Source organism: Athene cunicularia (genome assembly GCF_003259725.1).
Source record: "Athene cunicularia isolate RWA chromosome 12 unlocalized genomic scaffold, athCun1 chr12_part1, whole genome shotgun sequence".
In the NCBI taxonomy this organism is placed as follows: domain Eukaryota; kingdom Metazoa; phylum Chordata; class Aves; order Strigiformes; family Strigidae; genus Athene; species Athene cunicularia.
Genome location: NW_020799116.1, coordinates 16,928,932 through 16,947,725, shown reverse-complemented (window position 1 = coordinate 16,947,725; position 18,794 = coordinate 16,928,932). Strand labels below are relative to the sequence as shown.

At 41.8% G+C, this 18,794-nt stretch overlaps 1 protein-coding gene across 2 annotated transcripts in view; it reads right to left on the bottom strand.

Annotated features, from left to right (window-relative positions):
* Window positions 1-1,592: 1,592 nt before the first annotated feature.
* The window catches only part of POC1A (POC1 centriolar protein A), a 61,237-nt gene continuing 44,035 nt past the window's right edge, over window positions 1,593-18,794 (bottom strand). For both annotated transcript variants that reach the window (XM_026857182.1, XM_026857183.1), the window contains exons 10-11: window positions 14,830-14,970; window positions 1,593-1,878 (exon numbers count right to left, since the gene is read on the bottom strand). In XM_026857182.1, coding sequence (XP_026712983.1) covers window positions 1,780-1,878; window positions 14,830-14,970 — 240 coding nt within the window. In that variant the 3' untranslated portion in view covers window positions 1,593-1,779. The remainder of the gene's footprint in view (window positions 1,879-14,829; window positions 14,971-18,794) is intronic.

Sequence of the window (18,794 nt, the reverse complement as noted above, 5' to 3'; positions counted from 1 at the left end):
CACCCACCCACATCACTACTCAAGCTCATTTCAATGAAAATGATGTCAGTCTCCCAGCTGAAAGCCGCTGAAAGCTTATAGCAAGAGCACGGAAGAATATCACTGAATTGATTCCATTAGCGTAATCTAAGAGAAAACAATGATTTATCAGACTCAGAGCTTGGAAACAGAAAACAAACAGTCTGTGGCAGAGCAAAAAGAAATTCAGATTTATAACCAACCTAATAAGCATGGAAATAAGAAAGCTCTCAGCTTTCCGCAAATGAAAGAGTAAAATATTGTGATAATGCCAACAAGGAGTTCTTACAGATGTAGAAAGTACCAGGAGTGAAGGAGACCAGAGCTTCCCAGTGATGGCAGAGAAATGTGAACAGCTTTGCCCAGATGGGATGAGGAGTATTAACACTATCAAGACACTGTACCAGCAGACACAGCCTGAAACAGAAACAGGTGTAAAAAAATAAAAGAACCAAAACCACATGGGCTGGCCTTAAGATCTGCTAAGTGCCATGGAAATAAGGAACCCTGCCAGTCCCAGGCAAGCATCCAGAATGCCCACAGCACAGCTGGAGATGGGGGCCTTGGGAGCTGTGCGAGGCTGGCAGGCAGCAGCGGCAGGAGGGACCACCAAGGGTAGGGACTGAGGCAGCCTCCCGGTTTGAAGAGGTCAAACAGCAGCAAGAAGGGTTTCATTAACCCTGAGGCACTCAAGTTCCCGCAGCTCATTTCTCCAGGAATGTGGGTAATAGTTTATTGCAAGAAAGGAGACCTCCAGTGGGCATTAGCAGAAGAGGTGTTGGAGAACAGGATCTCCCAGAAGTCCAAATTCTTGTGCAGCTATATATTGAACACCTGCTAAACCCTTGAAAAAAGTGAGGAGGAGCGATGAGGGGAGCAGGGTGAGAGCACAGGTGTTAGTGATGAGCTATTCAACTGTGAAAACATCTGCAAAATGACTGAAAATTAAAGGCAGTCTGGTGTGAGAAGAGAGAAGTTCCACAACGGAGCAAACATTCTGCTATTTGGTTGCCTTTCCTCTCCCTCTACTCTGCCTTTAATTTATGAAGCCAGTAAAGACAAAGCAAAATCCATTAGGAATCCACCCTGCATCTGACCAACCAGGACCTCTCTTCCAACCTCAAGCAATTGTTTCTCACACGTTGGATAAGGGAGCAGGTTGAATCCCACCAGTGAATTTAATCACCTCTGCACAAATACCATCCAGGGTCTGAACTGCTCTGTCAGACTTGCCAGGCACCACCCAGGACGTGGGTGAGACAGACCCTTCTCCAGATGCCGGCTGTGCTGGGACCTCACCTGCTCACTACGGTCCAAGAATGGAGGTGAACGCCCACTGCCCAAAATATTCTGGGAGCCCTTTGCTTGTCACCTACAGCCAGCACACACCTCAGCAACAAGCCTAAAACACAGCCCGTGCCAAACATTTAGCAACTCCAAGATGCTTAGAGGTTTTAAAACTAACACAGCAGCACCAAAGGTGGGAGAGATGCAACTTTCCTAGTTAGTACTCAGACCATACACTGGCTCCTGTATCCCTGGAAAACACAGGAGATCACAGTCATTATTCACGCTTATGAATAAAATATTATTTTTATTTTAGTAAAGTAACAAAGCTTATTTACAGATACAATAACTGTACATTCCAATTGAAAAATAGATTGTGCTTAAAATCATTAAAGCAAGACACACGCAGTCTGTTAGGAACACAAACAACCTCAAACCTCCCAACGCCTTCAGCTCCTGTCTTCTCTCAGGAAATCAGCTCATTTTGTTCTGAATGATTTTCTGCTGATTCTCAAGACATTCCTTTAGCTTGTCTTCAGTGAGCGTCAGTCTCTGCTCCAGGATGGAAACTGTCTGCAAAACAAAACAAAAGCTGCTGCTGAGCTGCTAACAAAGACAAGCTACTTACTGTGGGTAATCAAATGCTAAATTCACAGGAGTATTTTGAGGTATTTCAGGGCTGTGACTCCAGTACCAGCATTTTAGCAGGGCAGAGCCCCAGATGACTTCAGAGAGAAGCAACAGAGGCTGCCGGGCATGAAACTCTCCTGCAGACACCACCTTCTGGCACTTGGTGCTTTCATATTGGGCTCTGCATTTCCTTTCACAGACAAGTTCTGTCCTTCCATATTCATGAGCCACCAGACACTGAAGAGCCACCAGACACTCTTCTGCTAACAAGAGAGAGAGGATTTGAACAGTTTTGCCCAGTTGAAGGTTTGATTTTGCCTCTCTGCTTCAGACTCTTTCGTCCTTCCCTGAATGCCATCAGTTTGTTGCAATTAAAACATGCAAAACTTGCTGGACAAGCACAATGACAAGCAAGAAAACCTCCCAGTGTAAGACAGTGCAACAGGCGACAGAGGGGAATTGAAAACCAAAGTGGCAATATCTACCTCAACATAATACCTAAATATTTTTGTGTAATCCAGTTACCCCACAAAGGATTGTTATATATTTCTCCTCGAGCTGAAGTCATCATGTACAGGATGCACAGGAAGAACATTTTAACCACGTGGCAATAAAAGCTTCTGCTGAAAACCTTTTATTGATCACTCAGAGGTAATCAAGGGACCTAGCTATGCAGAACCGCTTTCAGCTTCCAAAGACACCAGAATGGCTGATAATAGGTGGTGATGATTTAATGCTTTAATATCCATAAACTTATCAGCAACAATCAATAGCTTCACATTTTGAGCATTTTTACTGCTTCAATAACATCCTCTGTTAAAAACAAAGGATGTTCACAGAACCTTGGACTTTAATAAAGTAATTCAAATAAACTTGGACAACTGCTGTTTGTATAGAAGTTATACATAGAAAGCCTTTTAATAGCACATTTCGTAAGCACATCTCTAAGTGCCTGACAAAAGAAAGCAGGTCTCATTATCCCCATTTTACAGCTGGAAAAATGAAAGCACAAAGAGAGGAAATAGCTCCGCTACGACCTCTTGAGACTAGGAAAAGCCTCCTGTAAAATGATTTGGGGAATGAGGCAGGGGGAAAACAGATGTAGTAAAAACAACACCAAGCACTATGGCAAAGCCATCTTGCAAGACTGCTTATCAACAAAGCCAGAAAGGGCTTTGCTTCATACCATTTACCATAATGCACCCTTTTTTTCCTCCCCATAGTTCAAAGCTTATTTCTGCTGCACATGTACCGCTGACCTGTGACAAGGCAGAAGAGCTGACTCCTGCTGTCTAATGCAGCATTGCTGCAACTGCAGAAAGTTTCACCTGAAACAAAAAACCCTGCAATGCTTAAATATTCCTGTGGGCTACAGTACTAGCTTCATTTAAGTTTTTTCCTCCTCTATTGCCACCCCTTTGAGGCACAAGAACTGCAGTACACAGAGAACCATAAGAAAAGTTGTGGAGCCAGCAGGTAACATGCCAGGTGCCCCTGAGCCAGCAGGAGCCCTCCCGTCTATTCATAGGAGAGAGGATTTCATCTTTTTCATACCCAGCTAGGCTATTGCCTAGTGGCTGTCTTGCTAAGGTCAGGAGTAAAGCTACTCAGGGCAGAACACAGCAGGCTGAATCTCTACTAGGGTTTTACAGCTAAGATCTTATCCTGCAAGCAACCAGACAGAATGAAAAGCAGTAGGGATCCTGGCTCTTCCATTTAAAATAGAAGAACTAGTGACTCAAGACTTGGTTAAAAAGGGGGTGTGTGAAACATTGCATCAAATTCCCTTTAGAAAGATAATCAACTGCATTAATGTCCTGGTCACACTGCCCTGCTAGAAGAAAAGCCCCAGATTACTTACTGTTCCTATATCCCATGATTTACTGCCACCACAATCCTGCCGATACCAGTTAAGTGCTGTTACACACGGCACTGTAAGTCTAAGCACAAGTAAAGCAGATCTCAGAACGTGTTGAATTTGTGAAAGAGCTGTAAGGAAAATGTTTATTGGAATGGAAATTGCATGTAAGTATAAGCAGAAAGCTTGTAGCGAGTATTTTTTGGAAACCAGAAGTGGAAAAGTAGCAGTCAGAAATGAAATCCAGGAAGTCCAAAGTAGGAACTGATGACTACAGTCCATTTAGACTTGAATATATGATACCCAAAATACACAGAGCATCTGACATCCTAGGAAGGTAAGGGAAAGCACCGATACTGCCCAGCTGCTATTAGTGCTATATTGTAACTGACACTTAAAAGAAAAGCTCCTTTATTAGCAGCTGACAGAGTTTTACGATATTTCCACGTTGCTATTTATAAAGCAAGTCCTTCTTGGTAGACAAATTAAACTGTACCCATTCAACTCCTGAATGTTTTTGCTACTGCTTTTCAGAAGATAACTAACCAACAATTAAGCCAAGGAGGAAAATACTGTTAGCCAGATTCAGCGAGGAGTTACTGGAGCCAGGTTTGCACTCAAGCCATTTCTCTGTGGCAGGACCTGGGCTTCCTGTTGTGTCAGGAGTACAGTACATGTCTCCATTACACACCAGGGAGTAAATGCTGGATAATTTATTAAAGTCTTGGCTCAAATTAGCAGAAGGATAACAGCTTAGGCTTAAATAAGAAGAAAAATCAACCTTTTTTTTTTTTTTTAAGGAGTATTTCTGACATTAGAGGAATATACCGAGCATTAGTATGCACACCATAACAGAATACAGAATTTTTCATACAGAAGAAAACTTACTTAAATCACTTCTACCAACATTTCCTGCAACATTTGTCTTCATTCATCTTCTCAGACTTAGCCTAGGAAAAAACCCTGCTTTTCCCTCTGGAAACATGAGAAACTGTAAAAAGAAAAAAAGTTGTTTCCTATTCACCTTTTAAGTTCTGGGGAATCCTCAGCTCCATCTTCCCTCAGGACACCTAGACTGAAGCACCCAGTAGTCACACTTGCTTACACGGTAAGTCCTCCTATACTATTCCTCCATGTTATTTTTACTCCCTCAACCCAAGTAATAGTCATTTGTGATGCTGGTCTAAGATGCTTTCATCCCTATCTTTTCCTTCCTCCATGTTAAACATTCCCCTGTCCGATGAGGCAGAGACAGTTTAAGAACTGCTAGCCTCGGGGTTGATGCTTTTGCAGTGGCCCTGGAGGAACAATCAATCCTGCCACTCGAGGACTACAGATAAGGGGAACCAGATGCTAACTGAATGCCAACAGCAACCAGTTCTACAACTGCCACAGGAAACCTGAAAAGCAGAGTCCAGAGCAAGCAAGCAGAGGCCATCAGCAACCCTCTGGAGCGGTGGTGTTGAGTCCTTGACAGAAGTGAGAGATCCACCTAGACAGATGGCTGCTCATTAACTAAAGTAGTACTTAACCTGGAGCTGGTGCAAAGCAGGGGAGCAGTGGAATAACTTTAGGCTCACCCCACTGCTAGGGGATGACTGCTCTGCAAGCAAAAAGCTGCAGATCGTTCCCTGTGAGCAGCACACAGGTTTTTCAGTATGCCACACGCACCGGCTTTAATTGAGTTAGCACACATAATAGCATGGGGGATGCTCCGGCTGATCACCGGTAATTGTGGGACTCCCAAAAAACACATGTACTGATACAACAGTTACTCAGAGCAGGTAACAACAGCTTGGCTAAACCTACGTGGCATATGATCCTGCACATCGACTGCAAAGTAGATGTGCTCTTGGCTACATGCAGGCAAAGTATTACGCTTGCACTTCTATTCCCGTCATCATTTCATAACATAAAATTCCCCTCTCCATTGATCTTGAAGGAGGCTGAAGTAATTTCCTAGCTTTACTTAAATAAAAAATTTCTTAAAAGTTTGCTCCACCATTTTTTCTAAGCATATGCTAAAAAATATTTTGCAGAGCACTAACATATCAAATAGCCTAAGAAAAAACATTACTTCTACCTCTTCAGATTTTTCTTTCCTGTCTGACATGTTAATTTATGATGACAGCATTTTCTTCAAAAAATGCACTTGCAAAAGAACACGCAACTAATGCAGAAGTTTATAAGTTTCCATGCACTCAGTTTCCCCACTCCATTGTGCTGGTACAAGGAGAGACTTATGGATGCCTTTAGGCAGAGTAAATCTTAGGGAAGACTGCAGATGGCCCATGGATTTGCAGAATGAGACTTGTCAAGTTTGACCTTGAGTTATGAGCTTAAGAGCTCTGCTCTCTGTAACGAGGAAGGCCAATCCTGGTTTGTTTTCAAAGACCTAGATGCCCTGCTCTAACTTCTTAAAGTTTTCCCTAAAAATGATTGTTTCAGAGCTGATTTCAGTTCCAAACATGGCCAAAAAGTATAGCAAGTTAACCATGTCATAAAAATACTGCCTTAGCATCCAAGGGCCCCTCCTAGGCAAATGCTAATGAGTGGGTTCAGAGGTACCTATACACCTCTAGGGCACAAGTTCATGACACCTGGACCATACTGCTGTACAGCATCGAGGAGAACTGTACTGGAAAGTAAAAACAGTCTTCCAAGTTGCCAACGTTCAAATACACAGGTTAAAATGGGTAATATTGACAAGAAGAGGCCCCAGTTATTATATGCAGATCACTAAAATGGTACCTCCAACACACTAAATACAGTCCTGAGTGTACACACAGTCCTATGCAGAGACAGGAATTAGCAAATATCCAGGCAAATTAAGCTTGGGACCTCTTTCTCTAATGCAGTAAGTGAAATAAACCACCACAGGAAAAGTATGCAGCAGGGTCCTTTCCACTAACAGTAGTTTAAGATATCAAACTTAAACTGCAAGATTAAGAGGCTCACAGGAGAGCTTGTGCAGCAAAAGTCACCGAGGTTCAAGCAGCCTTTCCTCTTATACTGAATTCTGCCCTGACTTGCTGTCAGCCTCCCTTTAATCTCAGCAACTGGATCTAGTGAAACTCAAAGCAGACCCCTGATGTTACTAAGCATGCTTAAAGAAAGCATCCTCATGTGCAAATGATATCTTAACACAGTTTTGAGATGGGACCTGAAAAGCTACTGACATTCAGTATGCTCTGAAGCATTTTCAGGAAAAGCTAGTAGTTTAGAATAACCTGGGAAGCATCATATCTGAGAGATAACAAAGTAGGAAACCTTCACAGTTATGAACACTTAATGTAGCAAACAAATGCATTCAAGGCTCTTTGTGTGCTGGAACTAGCATTATTCTAGTGGTCAAGGCCTTAATCTCAGAGATCAAATATACAATTAAAGTGGGTTTTGGTTTGGGTTCTTTTTTGGTTTTTTTATCTGAATTGATTTCTACAGAATTGATAGGTCGTCATCTATTCAGACTAAAACAAGATGGTGTTCCTCAGGGCTTGGTGTTGGAACCATTTCTGTTTAACACCTTTATTGATGATCTTGATAAGGACATAGAGTATATTATCAGTAAATTCGCAGGTAACACCAAGTTAAGCGGGAATGTCAATCTGCATGAAGATAGGATTGGATTGGTGGGACAGTGTTAACGGGATGAGCTTCAACAAGGACAAGTGCCAGGTCCTGCCCTTGGGCCGCAATAGCTGTCTGGAAGAGAAGGATCTGGGGGTTCTAATGGACAAGCAGCTGAACACAAGCTGGCAGTGTGCCCAGGTGGCCAAGAAAGCCACCGGCATCCTGGCTTCTATTAGAAATAGTGTGACCAGGAGAAGTAGGGAGGTGATAGTCCCCCTGTACTCAGCACTGGTGAGGCCACACCTTGAGTACTGTGCCCAGTTTTGGGCACCTCAATACGAGAGAGATCTCAAGGTGCTGGGGCGAGTGCAGAGGAGGGCAACGAAGCTGCTGAAGGGCCTGGAGAATAAATCCTGTGAGGGTGATTGAAGGAGCTGGGCCTGTTCAGTTTGAGGAAGAGAAGGCTGAGGGGAGACCTCATCACTCTACAACTACCTGAAAGGACACTGTAGAGAGCTTGGTGCTGGTCTCTTCTCACAGGGGATTAGTGTAGTGACAGAACAAGAGGGAATGGCTTTAAACTGCAACAGGGGAGGTTCAGACTGGGCATTAGGAAAAAAATTTTTCACAGAAAGAGTGGTCAGACAGTGGAAGAGGCTGCCCAGGGAGGGGGTGGAGTCACCATCCCTGGATGTGTTTAAGGGTCATGTAGATGAGATGTTGGGGGATATGGTGTAGGGGAGAACTTTGTAGAGTCGGGCTGATGGTTGGCCTTGATGATCCCAAGGGTCTTTTCCAACCTGAATGAATCTGTGATTCTATGATTCTAAGATCTGCTACCCCAGAGACATTTAAAATAAGTTCTGTAGCTCCTCACCATCTCAGCCAATTTGAATGCAAACTCTAAGGTGAATTCTCACAAAACTTATTTGCATAGAATACTTCACAACAGGCCGGTTTATGGATACTGTATTGATTATTTCAGAATGAAGATAGCTCATGTAGTGCTTCAGTGTATCCCTTGATCTCTCTTCAATGCAACTTCATTAATTTTGCTGGTTTTACTTTATAACATGCTTCAAATTCCACAAAGTTTTGTATTTTTACTACACAACACTTAGCTCCAGTGTGCCTAGACAGGAATATATGGGTCAGTGCTGCTGTACAGCTGTGGGTTAGGAAGTCCCACAATCCCCTCAACACAGTTTTTGCACATTTATCTGATATCACTGTTGGGTCACGTGGATTAGCAATAGATAACAATGCCTGCAGAAGTGCAAATGCTAGCACTAACCTGGCCTCAATGGGATCCCTAGGTAGAGCTCCAGATCTGCTCAAAAAGTCATGTGGCTAAACAACCTCAATATCTGTTCTAGAGCACAAGGCAAGAGAGCTCATAGTCCTCCCCCCCAGCTCTCTTCAGCCAACAGTCAGACACATGCTACTCAGAATACTCAAAAAATAAAGAATTGAATTTTTTAATATTTATCAGCCCAAAGCATTACAAGAAGTCAGTAGTTCGAACATTCAAAACCAGTACTGCTCAGCTAGCCCCTCATTATTACTGTGAAGGTGGGGAGCCACTGGCACAGGTTGCCCAGAGCAGCTGTGGCTGCCCCCTCCCTGGAAGGGTTCAGGGACAGGTTGGACGGGGCTTTGGTCAGCCTGGGCTGGTGGAAGGTGTCCCTGCCCAGGGCAGGGGGGTGGGACTGGATGAGCTTTAAGGTCACTTCCAACCCAAACCATTCTATGATTCTATGATTATCAGCTTCCATCTCTTCTTCCACCTCCCAGTACACTCCATTTTCTGCAGATGCTTGAATCACAGTTAACCAACCCTTGAACTATGTTATAGGAACAACTTAAGTCTACTGCATAAGTCTATTCATACAGTAGACTCAGTATAGCAACAACAACGAGTTATCACTTGCAGTGCTTATTGAGCTTCTTACAGTAGGGAAACCATACAAGAGTATCTGAAAATGAAAATTCTAGTATCATCCACTTTGCCAGACCAAGCAGCATGGCCAGTACCAGTATCACAGTGACCAAAGGGACCCTGGAAGACAGAAAAGAACATCCTTTGTATTAAATCAATCCTGGCCACAAAGAAGATGAGCCACAGGCTCTGCCAGTTTCTTCTGCAGAGTGTGGGGATACAAGGCACACAAGCCATCTGTAACTGAGCCTTGCCATTTACAGCCCTCTTACTAAAAATGTTTCATCACACATTGCTGTTGCTTCAGTCTTGACAGTCAATCAGCCAAGGCTAAACTGACAGCACTTGCATTGAATCCAGTTGCTCTTCCCTTATCCAGGGCTATAACCCTGTTGTAGAAGGCCACCAAATTAGTCAGGCAAAATTTGCCCTTAGTGAAGCCATGTTGGGTGTCACTAATCACCTCCTTATTTTCCATGTGCCCTAGCATATTTTCCAGGAGGATCCACTCCATTCTCTTGCAGGCATTGTTACAGGTCAAGAACAAAGATTGGAGGGGGGTGGGACTGGATGAGCTTTAAGGTCCCTTCTAAACCAAACCATTCTGTGATTCTGCAATTTAAAAAACTAAGCTCCTCTGGCATTTCACAGATTTTTCAGATGGAAATTTTTTATTAGTGATTTGGATTTCAAACCATTTCTTTTGGAATAAAAACTGCTTTCAGTTTTTCTGTGCATTGGGTCCACTAGGCAGTGATTGTTCAGGTCAATGAAAGCAACATAGAAACCAAGATATTTGTCCAGGGCAGATTTGTCCTCCCCCTCCAATCTTTATTCTTGACCTGTAACTACTTCAAGTCATAAAAGCATTTATTTTACTAAACCAGTTGTTAATCTACATTCAATACCTCTCAGAAGAGAAGCCACATTCATTCCTCACCAACACAGGCTTTGGAGACCACATCACAAAGAAAAGGAATAACAAATTTGATTTTAGTTGTTTTCATTACAAGCACTGGACACAAACATTTCCAATTTTAATTAAAAATCAAGTAACTTGTGTCCAAGTCTTTTAAGGCTAAAGAATTTAATTTAAAAAATTCTTCTCCTCCCTCCCTCTACAATCTTCTATAGAGCGAAATAAACCTTTAATCTCACATGAGCTAGATTGTCCTTCAATTCAGGCTTGGATTATTTTACAAGTCTTCTCTATTTCACTGTGTTGTTTCATTCCAGCTTCAGTGCAAGATTAATTTGGGGAAGTATATAAAACTGTTTCCTGTGGGTGGATTATCACAGTTATTTATGAATTTTGATGCTAATCTGATTCTGAACTCTTCATTAAGAGCAGACATCTTCCTTCCCACATAAAACCAGCAGCTTTTGCCTCAGTGCCCATTGCCCACAAGTGCTACAGATTGACAGAGTGAGCACAGCAGCTGCAGGTGTTTGGAGGGAGGGCAAGAGTATACAAACTCCTTGAATATGATCATTGTAAATGCAAGTTTTCCACTGCAGCCAAAATGGTTACTCACAGATGACCTTCTTTCAGAAGTGCAGTTCAGCTGCAAACACAGAAAATGCATTTGAACCAAGTAAGCTCTTAGTTTCTGCTCCATTTTTGTTTCAGCCAACACACTTTTCTGTTCCAGGAAGTTACCCAAGAGATTAAATCACTTTGTTTCCCCCTTAAACTTTAATATTCAACCCACCTCTTCATATAGGCACCAAGATACTGAAATCCAGCCTTCGATTAAAAGAAATAAACACAAACATTCCACGTTTTCCTCCTTTTCACATCTCTGAAATGTCAGTAAAGAACTGGATGTTTAAACAGAGAGACTGATAAGATACTAAGCTGCAAGAAAGGGAGTAGCAAAGCATCTGTATCATACATTTATTACCCTTATCTTCCTAATTCCTTTGCCAGTTTTGAATTGCCTACTTTCCTACAAAGGGGTACCAGGGTATCTAAGTAACCCCAAACTACTGGAAACAACTGGCTTATGTCTGGGTCTCAACTTCACTCCATCCCTCAAGGCAGCAGAATTAAGCACACATTACTCTTCTGAAAAAGGCAGTCAAACATTAACTTCTTTATTTGCATGTGAAGTATGGACAGACAGAAACTATGTTTAGAAAAAAAACCCAGACCACCCTGTCAGGTCACATTAGACCACTTTCTTACAAGTAAAACAAAAGATGTCCTGAGAATGTTCTGGTGAAGAGGAAGAAAGGAAGGATAATTGAATCAAAGACCAGTTTAAAAAAAAAGTTGCCAAAACCACGAAGAAAAAAAATCATAGCACAAAGTCAACAACATAAAAATGAAGCTTTGTAAATCTGAGAGGGCCATATCTATTCACTATGATGGTTACTGCTAGATGTGGTATACAACAGCCACAAATTTCCTCTGATCCATCTTTCTCTAAGAAGAACTGAAGTGCCTAACTGAAGGAGCAAGTCTGCTCAAGTGTATCCTGCACAGGGCACAATGCTTTTACAGCCTCAGCACTTCTACTTGCAATTGGTGTCTGGCAGGAAGAGACCTCTTAATGGAATAAAAACAACCTTGCTGTCTCCAAATACGTGACACCCCACTTCATCTGGAAATCTATTGTCAATGCAGGGAAGGTACTGATAATTGGTGATTGGCAGACAACGCAGCTTCAAGTGTGCAGCTCAGAACAAAGCTGTGCGCTGGCAAGAGATGACAGCCTTCAGCTGATGACTTACTATTACCTCTTTCAGCAGAAATTGAAAGTATTCTCGCTCCTTCCCACTTTTGCATATCAGGTTTAGCATGATAAACCTTCAAGTGATAGCTATGGTAAAAATATTAGGAAAATAAATTTGGGAAATTATGCAACTATAAATTTAAGTAGTTTATCACAGCTTTAAGCTTCCCCTACTGGTGCATTACATCATGTTAACAGTGTTGGAAACCACAACAAGAACAAAATGCGCAGGAACACAAGGTACCACATCAGAAATATACCCAAGTTCCCAGGGAACTAACAAATTATATATTCCTGAAAAATCCATGGACAGCTCTATCAACAGAGGGTTTCTGGAAATATCACAGGAACTCTGTCCTTTCCTTTCAACCATATGGCCCTGCTTATGCCATCAGTGTTCCTTTTAAACAAGCATCCCTCAGGAATTATGGACCAATGATTTGTAACAGAGCACCAGGAGCATCCTCAGTCCTTCAAGAAGGAAAAAATACTGACATACTATTATGTCAGTAATGTTATTATATGTTATTTATTAAAGTTTTTTTGCTCTATTTTTTAAGAAGTAGTGGGGTCCTCCTTTCAGAAAAAGTCAGCAGGCCCAAATCTGCCATATAAAACCCACACAACCCTGGTTTGAATCTGCTATACACAGGGAGCAGCACCCAGCTGTGCTTTTGCAGAACGGCTAGGAAAGGTAAGAAACCCAACACCACCAGCCACTGTTTCCATCTCACTTGGATCTCTTCCAGCAATCAGCACATCATCCTGCCAATATCTAATTGCACAAAACATGGGTAACAGTGGCTCTACTGGAACTCCATTCCCTTCTCTGTTACAGGCCATCAGCACTGGAAAACCCAAAGTTTAGCTATGCAAGCAGATGCCCTCCAGAATTACCTCTGCAGCTCTGCCTTGCTACCTGCCTGCATCCCTCCTCTTTGAGAAACCTCCTCCTTTACTCTAGGAATGAGTAAGTCTTTCAGGCTCATTTGCTTAAGTTTGTTTGGTGTTGGTTTGTTTCACTGCTAAATATTCAAAACCTTGGCATGAAAATGAAGAATTATTAAACCATTTCAACAGTGTCAGGAACATATACTTGTACAAACGCATTAAAACGGTGTTAATACAAAATGTAATGTAAAAAGCTTAGAACCAATGGTAAATGAAGTACTTCAAGGATGGAAAAAGTGCTACAAAAAAGGTAAAAGATCACTGAATGCAGAGTTACCCAAGGCAGCTTTTTGGTTTTTTACTATTCCAGGCCTATATCCAATTTTATCCTATAACCTACTAATTTATTCCTCCCCCACTGATCTCAGTTTCTCTTTCTGCTAGGTTTAAAACAACATTTGGAATTTTCTATGGTTACACAATATTTGAGAGATGTTTGCATTGCTTATATCTAGTTTAAATCCTACACATACTGTTTACTGCAATATTTGTCTCCTCTAAACACCTATGAAGTTGAAAAGGAGCCATTACACATCCATCATCAGAAGTGTGGATCTGATTTATGTAATAAAAGATAATGATCACATTCCAAACTTACTAGGGGGATGTAAAAACAGTAATAAAATATTTTGTGTATAACTGGGTTGCATTTTACTCACAAGCATGAGGTCCCAATGCCATATAAGATTTCTCCTCCATCATTCAGCATTTTAGAGATCACAGGAAAAGTGCTTTCTTGCATTTCTGCCAAATGAACTTAAATACCTTTTGGTTTTCACCCTACACTATTTTAGACTGTCTGTAGTCCTGTAATGTTTTTTAATCCCAAATCAGCCCTACTTTAAGCCCCTGATGGGCCCTCCAACCCATCAACTTACAATTTTTGACAAGAAAGAGCAGAGAGCAAACTCAGACCAGTAATCAGTAAGTTTAATAACAAGTGTTTAAGACCTGCTTGTTCCTTCTCCAAAACTACCAAACTCACAGAAAAACCCTCCCACACAGATTTTTCCATCCTACGATCATGCTCCCATCACCAGTGTTTACTATCCCATGCTTTCTCCCTGCTTCTCATATACCTCAAAAACACACAATGAAATTCAGCCCCAGACAATGAACAGAAATGGAACTTCTTCACAGGAGCAATGAGCAGCTATTTACTTGAACAAAAAATAGCTATATCCCCTGATTCTTACTAAGTAAACACATACTATCATGATCACCATTAACAGCTGGTACTGTTCAAGCATTGCTTAGAGACTCTGAGGAAGAGCTGTATGTTAATGCTTTAGCAAGGGATTAGTTGTTTGCTAGCTGTGGGTGAAAAGCATGTTTCAGAGATGAGGCACAGAAGGGCCCAGACTTGTTGATGGGAGGAGAATACTGCAGAAATTGGACTGTGTAGGTGAATGTTGGGTGGGGGAAAGGAGCAGGATCAGAACAGAGTTTATCTATAGACTGCAGTATAATGGAGGAGGGAAGAGACACAGATTATTCACCAAAACAGAGTCCTACTGCCAACCACTCCTTTAAGCATCACCTTAGATAAACCTTGGCTAATAGCACAGGGTACTAGAGCTGGCTCAGGTATTGCTCTGCTACACTGCAGCATAAAGGAATTAGGGGAAGAGCAGGGCCTGAGCTGGAAACTGATGTGAGGGAACTGATAGATATAAACTGACAAACAGATGAAGACAGATTTATCAAAAAATTACTAAAAAAAGCAGAGGTTTTGAACTAGCCACGTTTTTATTCTATGAAACCATGGCAAAATATTCCCAGTTCTTCCAGTCAGAGGTATGTCTTTCATTGCAAAATTAAAGAGCAAGTCATACCTGAGTTAGAACATCCAGCTGTCCCATAATATGCTCCAAGGTATTTGCGAGACTGGTCTCCTCCTCTTGCTGTGCATGGTTCCTATCAGAATCCTGAGGTTTTGTTTTCTTAAGATGAACACCACAATCCATCTCTGATTGCTAGAAAAATAAAAGAAAATCTGCTATTGCGATGTAAACAGCTGGAGAAGGATTGCTGTTTCATGGAGAGTAAAGAGTAAAGAACAGTTTATGCTGGGACAGTCTATGGCATTAAAAATGGGCAAAAAAGAACAGGAATTGTTTTTGCTACAGCTGGAAAAAGAAAAGCTGCTGCAGTCTTTACCAAGTGGGGGGATGTTTTTGTTGTTTTCTGGACAGGTGGAAGGGGTATGGGGGGGTGGTGTGCATGATTTTTTTTTTGTTTGTTTTTTTGTTTTTTGTTTTTTGTTTTTAAACATTCATCAGGAAAGGCAAACCTTAGATAATAACTTTATAGCAATCCTGCATGGTTCAAGTTTTAGATGTGCAAAGAGCTTTGACGTGCTCATATGCTACACAGGCACAGACTGTACAGGTAAACTAAGACGTAGTGAAGCCACATGGAAGTTCTACATCCAAATCATTTAAAAAAAAAAAAAAATTAAGTAAGCTACCCTGAGAGGATTTCAGTTATTTTACTCCAACAGTGCAGTAAAAGCCTCTCTTCGTGTTTGGTAGTCTCAAGAAGGCAAGGACACAGTGCTGTGGTTAAGTTCAGCAAAAGCAAGATGTTCCAATATGCATTAAACCAGTTTTGATTTAGTCATTTTAATTGTGTTTATATCTTGAACTGCTTTTCCCTCCTCAATGAGGTTAAGAACAAGTTTACTTTGAAGTTTCAGTTTCAACGGTTTTAGTTATGCAAGCTTAAAAATTTCATTCAGAATAAACCAAGTTTTAAAAGCACAAATAGATCTTTGCTAGAGAACTTACTCTTCTTTCCTTCTCTTTCAAAACGGTATCTTTCTTCTAGAACAAACACTATTTGCATTATTTATCTGCATTACTGCCAATAAAAGAACTTCAGAGAAGTTTATCTAACTCAACAAGGTAGCCAAGTGATTAAGCAATTGCAGACTTCAATTTCTCAATTTACACTAACAGACAAGATTTTACTCTAACACCAAGATCACAGCACTGAAAACTTAGTTCTTTATGGCCTGATGCCATGTCTAAGTTCTCCTGCATGTACTTTTTCTAAGCAAGAAGAGTTGCTTCCACCTCTTCTTACACACACTACTATGAATGCATTTCTCATCAACACTGCATTGATTTATCTGGTCATCTCTATATTTGATGCCAGGTGTATGCAGATGTGCAACTGCAACAAGACTTTACACCAGCTCACAATTTTGAACCCCAAACTGTTTAGTGCATTATGAAGATATATATACACACATATATGTGTATACACACAAAACATATTTTAAAAAGTAATTAAATATAAAAAAATTGTGCTGCTGAGAGTCACTGATATCAGCTACAGAATGGCTCCCAAGGCTGAGAGGTCCAGCCCAACAGTTAAGCTAAACAATCAATAAGCAGTGCAAACCACAAGTGTGACTATATAGAGAAGCTGGAGACTGGGGCAGCAGGAAGAAGCCACAGCACTAGGACACTGACAGCAGCATGGCTTGCTGCTGTCGCCTAACTGCTAGTAAGGGCTAACCATTCTTCCAGCCCCTGCCAACCAAACTATTCTCATACAGGCAAGCATCACAAAACCAGTTTTGCACAAGGAGCAGGAAAGGAGGGGAAAGGTTTAAAGAATACATATAACAACTGCTCCATAGAGGTCACAGTGCTACACCACAGGCTTGGGATGCAGCTGGGTAGCAGGTGGTACCAGCCATGCCAACCTCCACTAATTTGTTTCCTCCCACTTGCGCAGATAATTGGGATTACCAACAGGCCCCAGGCCAACACAGCCCCCACTCCAGGTCACATTGCACAGCCTTGGCATGGGAGCCACACTCAAACCACTCCTGTGCTGCAGGTAGCCTAAGAGCCACATGTTGCTCACTGATGCATTGATTTAGTCAACAAAAATGTGTTCTTGCAGAGATGAGATACAGCCAACCATACAAAGCTGCTATTTTCTGTTTAAAAGTAAAAAACCCAAACCCAAAACATTGCTTTTCTATGGGTAATTAGCATTAAAAGCATGTTTTCTTGTTATTTTAAGGCTATCCTATTTTGATGATGTAACTTTAGGCCAGTCAATCATGGCAAGGCAGAAATCTGAGTGAGCTAACACTGCATACAACCTGCACTTAAAAACCTCAAATGATGATGAGCTATCCACTTCAAAACCCATTAGAACAAGCTGACTCACAGAAGCAGAAAAATGACTGTACCAACATATTTTCTCTATCTTTCCAGCATAAGTCAGACAGCTTTTCATAAAAAGCTGCTGGGTTGAACTCAGAGTTGATATTCTTTTTGCTACAGTCCACAAAGTTTAAGTCTGGCATATTCACAAGGGCCATACAGTACAGATGTTTCCACACCGGATACTTTAGGGGTCAGGTGGTCCCTCCTCATGTCAAGTTGAATCCAGGGGCAGCAGCAGCTGTATGTCACAGATGCTACATTCTGCTGACAAACTCACAGGCTATGTACCACCCCCATGAAAAGCAACACAAGCCACCTCCACAAAGCTCATGCAGGTTCCTGAGGCACCCTGAATAGTGGCAACACCCCCAAGAACAGAAGTACTTCTACATTTAAAAAACAGAAGCATGATAATATGGCATACTGCCCACTTCAAACACTACAGCTACTTGAAAGGTTCCTCATCATCAGGAAGATCACCTGTAGCTAGTGCCTTCAGCAATGAAGTTCTGAGTGAGTTCATTTATCTAAACTAGGGATATATCCAATCAGCAAATAAAAACTATGTCAATGTGTCAGGGAGTGTGACTTCCAAACGGGAGTCATTCAACTGATCAGGGGCTTTGAATATTTAGTTCTAGGAACAAGCAGATCCTACCCAGTCCACCCTGCCACAGCAGGTGCAAAAGACAAGTATCCAACACCCACACCTTCAGACAGCACTTTGAATCGCTGCCCACAGTCAGGCAGAGAAACTGAAGTCGGTTTGCTCTAGCTTCTTACTCATCCCACCCGCTCTGATGGCATCAAGCTGAAGTCTGGGACCTGTCACAGCAGGCCCTACATACAGCATTCAACAAGGGTTATGCCTGGATTTGCCCAATGCAGGCATGTCCAGTGCAAGGTGGAGCTCACTAAAAATGCCCCAAAACTCTCAGCTATACCCACACTGAAACACTGCAAGGTGTAAATGCAGCCCATGATGTGCAGAACAGTAGAAGGACAACAGCAAAGGATCAGCTGACAGCCAACCCAGCCAAGGTGGACATGCATGCTGCTCCATCTTAAAGGCACAGCACTTCCCTTTCCACAGGTTAAAGAAGAGTGTCTGAATCCATCTGGATCAGATTGACTAGACTAACTTCAACTCACTGCTTTTAAAGAGGCTGAAGAACCCAAGTAGGTATATTTGTATTGACACCACCCAAAGCATGTCCCCTCTGCTACCAACTAATAGAAACCTTGTGAAGAGCAGGGAACAGGAATTCCATGGCCCTCCTACCATGGCATTAAAACAAGGATGGTTTGGTTTTTTTAACCCTTTTGGGTTTTTCATACTAAAGTCTTGATTTTTACAGTCAAGGAAATCTTTGCCTGCAAAGAAAATACAGCTAGAACTTCGCCAGGCAGATGCTTGGGCAATTTACAAGTATCCTAAATCCAAATGGACACCTAGAATTTTGTTTGACATTACTTTTAGAAAGCTGCCAAAGGTTTTGATAAGCTCAAACACACTCTTCTTTATTAAAAAAAAAATTGGAAAGACTGCAATGCTCAGAGGACAGGCTGTCTGTCATAAGCACCCACCTGGACCTCTGTCACAGTTCAAA